This window comes from Sparus aurata, chromosome 16 (assembly GCF_900880675.1).
Source record: "Sparus aurata chromosome 16, fSpaAur1.1, whole genome shotgun sequence".
NCBI classification, from domain to species: domain Eukaryota; kingdom Metazoa; phylum Chordata; class Actinopteri; order Spariformes; family Sparidae; genus Sparus; species Sparus aurata.
Genome location: NC_044202.1, coordinates 16809369 through 16815722, shown reverse-complemented (window position 1 = coordinate 16815722; position 6354 = coordinate 16809369). Strand labels below are relative to the sequence as shown.

At 46.7% G+C, this 6354-nt stretch overlaps 1 protein-coding gene across 8 annotated transcripts in view; it reads left to right on the top strand.

The window, feature by feature from the left end:
- The first annotated feature begins 858 nt into the window (after nucleotides 1–858).
- The window catches only part of LOC115597678 (ryanodine receptor 3), a 112733-nt gene continuing 107237 nt past the window's right edge, over nucleotides 859–6354 (top strand). For all 8 annotated transcript variants that reach the window (XM_030443846.1, XM_030443848.1, XM_030443845.1 and 5 more), the window contains exon 1: nucleotides 859–1484. In XM_030443846.1, coding sequence (XP_030299706.1) covers nucleotides 1437–1484 — 48 coding nt within the window. In that variant the 5' untranslated portion in view covers nucleotides 859–1436. The remainder of the gene's footprint in view (nucleotides 1485–6354) is intronic.

The window sequence follows — 6354 nt, the reverse complement described above, 5'->3', positions numbered from 1 at the left end:
ATTTGCTTTTTGTTTGATTACTAATGTTTCACTGAATATGCGTAACTATAATACAAATTCAGTAAACTGCCATACTTTCTGTACAGGTTAGATAAATTGGCTGATAATGCCATTATTCGACAGGCACTAATACTGCTACCAATAATATACTCCACCCCCTTCAGATACTGCAGGTAAGACTGCAGCACTTTGAAGGGGTGGAGGAAAAAAATACTTGACTGAGGACTTGACTTGCCTTAAAGGATAAGTTCACCCAAATAGGAAAATCTGATCATTTTCAAGTCACCCCCATGCCGATGGAAAGTCAGGTGAAGTTTCGTAGTCCCCAAAAGCTTTGCAGCAAAACGGCGTTGCAGCATTTGCTTAAAATACTGGAGTAAATGGGGACTTGTTTTAAAGGGAAAAAACAACCGTAAAAAAAAAATAGAAATAAAAAACAGCTCCATACAGCTCATCCCGCTCAATCGAAGTCTCCTGAAGCGCGTTTTAAGTTGAAATCTTCGATGAAGCTGCCAAGCGAAAAAGCGCGACAGCAAAGTCTTTTCAAATCCCATTCAAATCAAAAACAAGTCCCCATCTACTCAGCAGAATGCTGCAACGCTGTTTCGCAGCAAGGCTCCGGAAATGTGTTGCGGAATAAGAAACCTCACCCGACCTCACATCTGCACGGGGAGCTTGGAGATGATGACTCAATTTTTATATTTTAGGTGATATTATCCTTTAACCAGGGACTTAACTTGACAGGACCTGTGATCTGACTTGCCTTGAAGTAAGAATAACCTAGGACTTGGACCAAAACACTTGAATCACACGTCTACTAATTCTTTATATGGCCATACTGAGAAAATAAGGACTAGCATTTGTAAAAAAAAGAAAAAAGAAAAAAAAGAATCAACAGCCTGTGAAGGAGGCAGTGTTCAGTATAGAGGCGGGTCTGCTGCTGTCCGTGGTGCTGATCTGTAGCAGCACTGCGAACAGCAGAGGCATTTCCTGCATCCCATCTCCTGATCCCACATCAGACAGCCGGCAGGTTAAAAAAAAATAAAATAAAAATCACGAGACAGCCGTCGGACAGTCATCACACCGCCGCATTTACAACTCCCATGTTTGAATCTTCGCGCTCTTACGCCTTGTGTTAATCAGGTCTGCCGGTGACGTCGAAGATAAAGACCCCGCTCGCCGCTGTCTCTCTCTCGGCTGCGCGGCTCGCCTCTTCCACCGGTCTCCCCCGCCGCACCGTCCCCCCTCACAGTCGCTCCAGCCCCGCCGATGCTGACACGCACTCCTCCTCCGGGCGGCGAGCACAGGGGCTTGAGTGACACATGCTGCGGTAGTCTCCCCCGCTGTATGGCCGTGGATTAGCTATATATGCTAATATCGACAGGAGAGAGGAGCCAGCGGAGGCTTCCAGAGTCTGAACAGGCTCCTTTGCAGCCATGGCTGAAGGTGGAGAAGGAGAGGACGAGATCCAGTTCCTCAGGACCGTGAGTACACTCTCCGCCGCACCGGTGACTGTAGAGCAAATGTGCCGCTCTAGGTTTTTTTTTTTCTCTCTCTTTTTTTTTTTTCGTGGCACCTTGTGTATGTGTGTGTGTGTGTGTGTGGGGGGGATTACGCCTGTCACTTGTCCTGCCTCACAGATGTTGTGTGTTTTCTGCCGTAGCCTCTGATCACCCCGTGCCTCCTCGCAGATCTCACAGGCGGTGACAGAGCTCCATTGTTTTGCGCATCGCTCGCTGACAGCTATTGTCTCTCCTGCAGCTCCAGAAGTTGACAGCGCTGTTTCCACCGTGCCCTGTGTGGAAACTTGCAGATTGCACCTCCATGCATTGTTGGGGTCATGGTTGTGTGCGGTTGTTTGGAGCCTGACGGTGTGGCGATATGCAATAAACTCTCTCTTCTTGTGGGAGCCTCTTCTCGTGTGCATGCATGCATGCTGTGTAATAAATTCAAACCCTGGCAGTGTGGGCTGCCTGTCCAGACCGTCACCCCAGGGTTCCTGTGCAGCAGCAAAGGGTCTAGGCAAATGAATATTGAGATGAATGCAGTGTTGCTGCACCCCAGCAAGAGTACTAATGCTGTCTTTCCTGATTTGACATAAAGTAAGTGTAGATAAAAAGAGGCTTTCATTTAGAATTGAGACTCTATCATATTTGCTCTCGTTGGCTCCAGTCCCTTCACTTCAATGGGAGAATATGTGTCACTCTGTAAAAAAAAAATGCATTGGAAGTGAGCGTTTGAGATCAGAGTTTTCTGTGGCCACACAGAGACAGGGACACTTTTACACTGTTGACAAAGATAGATGGTGACACGATCTGCTCCTCTGTGCTGAAATGCACCGAGAGACGGATCATGTCTGAAAATACACACAGTCGTCTAAGGGCGGATGAAGGAGCGGAGCGCTGGAGGTCTTCCAGATAGACCCTGAGACAGTAGGAGGTGTTTGGTTGCACATATCGCTGGCTCCGCCGCTTGTGGTTTCCCTTTATTAAGCTGCTCGCTGATGCGCAGCCTGCTGTACTTTGAGGTAAACGGAGCAGTGATTATGACAAGCCGGTCATTTGTTGGTGAAATTTCTCATTAATGTCCATTTTAAGGGCTTGATTGAGGTGTTTCAAAGACACTGTCTTGTAGCAATCAACCCAAAAAATAACTGTGTTAACATGTCAACATAGATCCATGCAGACAACATTAAGTAAGTGATGGATTCTGATATAAGGCGGTGTAGGGCTGGGCAATATTGTTATCTTGATATGAGACTACATATCTTCTTAGAATTTGGATATTGTTATGTCATGATATGGAGTAAGAGTTGTCCTGGCTTTAAAGGCTGCATAACAGTAAAGTGATGTCATTTTCTTACTTACCAGACTGTTCTATTCATTCTTAGACTTGTCTTTACCCAACTAGTCATTATATACACATTACTCTGTACATTAAACATCTCATTGTGTTAGTAATTTGTAAGTAATTTGTAAGAACCAACCCAGTGACCATTTTCCCGCCCAAAAGCCGTATTAAAAAAATGGCTATCATCACTGGTGAAAAGGTTTTCCAAACCGGTTCCAAAGTGAATGTTTTTGTCACCAACTATTTGATCCAAGTACTAAGTTGATCAAGCGTAAACACCAAGACCAATACTTGCTTTCAGCTGAGACGTTTGCATGTAATTCCTTAGGGGCCATTCGTTCCCCAGTTCGTTCGCACGATAACGCTGTTTTTGGGGTCTGAAAAGGCAAACTTTTGAAACTTGGTTCCAGAGTGCAATCCCGTGGTGTATGTATATTACGTTTTCGGAATGTGGGAAATAGCAATGGCGGCCTATATAGCATTGTTTGTGCTGCTGGTTCTACTGTGTACATCAATATTTGGTGCACTTTGACGCTTCAGGTACATGTGCCATCACCTCCTTGTGGAAGAAAGCATTTGTACTCAGGCATGTGGTGTTACGCTGTTGTGTTTAATTGAGTTACACCTCCACCTATGGGCCTGGCGTGCCTGCTGCATCGCTTTCAATCGCTTTTTGCGGATCTGTGTGCTCGATGACCGTATGAACATGACATTTTTTGAAACACAAACGACAAACATTTACGTTTTAGATAAAGATGTTCCGTTTTGAGTAAGGCCTCAAAATGATGCTCAGCCTTGATCTGCACATTGGATAAAACACGTCTCTGGATCCTGATAATACATAATAATAATGATAATACAAGGAATAGCACCTGTTTTTTTTTTTTTATATTTTTTGGCCTTTTATGGCTTTATTGATAGTACAGCTGAAGATATGACAGGAAACGGGGAGAGAGAGAGGGGGAGTGACACGCAGCAAAGGGACCCAGGCCGGGAGTCGAACCCAGGTCTGCTGCAGAGCCTCGGCACATGGGACGCGCGCTCTACCCACTGAGCTAAACAGCGCCCAGCACCCAACTGGAAATCTACATTGTAGTCCCAGTTGGTGCTTAGTGGGATACATACAACATACAGTATATGTATTGCAATGTCATAATATTATTTTAAGGCCACATTGGCCCTAAGTGGGTGTGTGCACTGAAAGGAAAAGCAAAGGAAGGAAAGAAAAAACTGCCACCTCCTCCGTATCTGTCCCGCAGCCACGCCAACCTTTTAACCACAGCGCGTAGAGGTCACCACATCAGCATGCCTGCCACTCCGAAAAAAAGAGCTGACATTTTAGCACCGCTCCTCCCCTATTTCTGTGGTTTGAACTTAAATGCCACCAAATCCACGACCAGGATCTTTAGAAAAACGAGCTTCGGAAGAGTTGTGTGATTTTTTTTTCGCCTACTTCGCTGTTTTTCGTCCCATTTGTCGGATTCACTGTGAACAGTTTTTTTTCTTATTCTCCAGCAGATGTAACCCTGGGAGAAGAAGCGAGATGACATTGACTAATAGGGAACTGCTGTTGCTTTAAAAAAGGGCTTAGCAGCTTGTTGCATCCCTCCACACAGGGAAGCAGCTGACAGGCTGGATGGTGTTGGGATGGGGGGGCCAGGCAGCAGCGAGCGGGCTTGGTGTTCATGAGTGTAAAAGTCTGTGAGTGTGTGTGTGTGTGTTGAATGCAAATGTGGAGCCGTAGCTGTGTGGTGCAGTCAGGCTGCACCAGACGTGCCACAGCAGAGCACAGTGCAGAAATTATTCATCAGCCCAAGCATGGCAACGGCTGAACTGCTCGCTGCATGGGAACAGAGCAGATTCACACGAGTGCGTACATGCACATATGCATTTATGTAGTACATGACCAGAGTCAGTCCTGCAGAAACACAAGCTTTACACGTACCTTTCTCAGACCCATGCCTGCACACACAAACACTGGCCCTGGGCTCGCCTTTCACAGCTTGTAGCACCAGGCGTCAGGCTGTGCTGCGAGGATGCGCGGAGGTTATGTTTCTTTTGCCGGCAGCCCAAATGTTGCTTGTTATTGGAGTCGAGGAGCTTGATAAAGCAGTTCACAAACTGCCTTTTCTCTAACAACGCAAAAGTAATTTCCCTGGAGTGGGAGCAGAAATTACCCCCTTGCCGGACTGATGCCTATAAAGCCAACTCAGTGGGAGGAAAAGGAAGGGGAGAGGTTGGGCGCGGGGGGGGTTGCAAGAGCGAGGATTTCTCGGCCACGGGTAATTTGATGTTACAGGAAGAAGAACGGTGTTGATGGTGAGCCTGGAGACGCAGAGAAAATCTTCCCCTCAAACTGCTGTTTCATGTCAGAGGGGGCAAAGGGCGGGTGGGGGTGGGGGTGGGGGGGGTGGGGGTGGGGGCTGCGTGGAGAATTTAATAAGGCTGCATATTCTACAGGAACTTCATTCGTCCTGTTATGAAATTGGTTACATCCTCAGATGCACCGGCTTCGTTATAAGCAGTATAGTGAATAAAATATCGTCTTATGGTTACATAGCTCGGGCGGCTCATTATGTAAGAGCAGTTTTCTAAATGAATCGCTCGCCTGCTGTGCGTTGTGTCATTAGGGCAGACGAGGGAGAGGAAGTGGAGGAAGAAGAGGGGGATCTTAACAAACTTCTGTTCTTGTCTCGCTTGGCTTTTTCTGTTTCTGTTTTAATTTCGTAGAGCCGCCCTGACAGAAGCCATTTGTAAGTTAAAAAAACACACAGCATCCTTGAAGAAGCACAGACGCGCATACAAGCCCTCTGATAGAAGAATCCCCACGAGGCGAATATTAAATCTGGGTGATCTGTTAGCAGTTGGAGTGGGAGTCGAGACTTTGAAAAGGCCAGACTGGGGCTTTGACCGATGCGCTGTGGCAGCGCCGGGCTTGTTTACGAGGCAAGGTATCGGTGTCAGTGTGCGTCCAGGCGACGTCGACACAGATGTAAGTCGCTGACGTAGAACTAGCAGAGAGAAACGACCAATTCTGAGCGAGACACGAGGCTGTCGAGCAGCAAAGTGTTAATTTGTGGCTGCGCCCGTGACATCAGTGGCAGAGCTCGCTGCCTCCTCACCCACTCACGTCTCTGCAAACACCCTGCTGGGTTCTTCCTTTGTTGCCGTCGCTCCTCTCCGCTCCACGTTGCTTCTCTCTTCCTTCCCTCTCGTCACTTTTGCGCCTCACTTTTTCCCGCTTTTTCACTTTTATCTCCCTCTTTAATCTCTCGTCTCCTCGTGGCACTTCGCTTCTCCATGGTGACGTGTCGTGGCTTTGCATGTTATTAACAGTGATGGAATGTAACATTGGCACAACACGAGTACCGTACTTAGGTAAACACTCCAGGTACTTGTATTACACGCTTTACTCCACTATAATTACCTTACAGATAAAGATATTAGTTTTTTTGACATACAAAATATCAAATCAATCAATTCATCAAATATGATGTTTTGTTG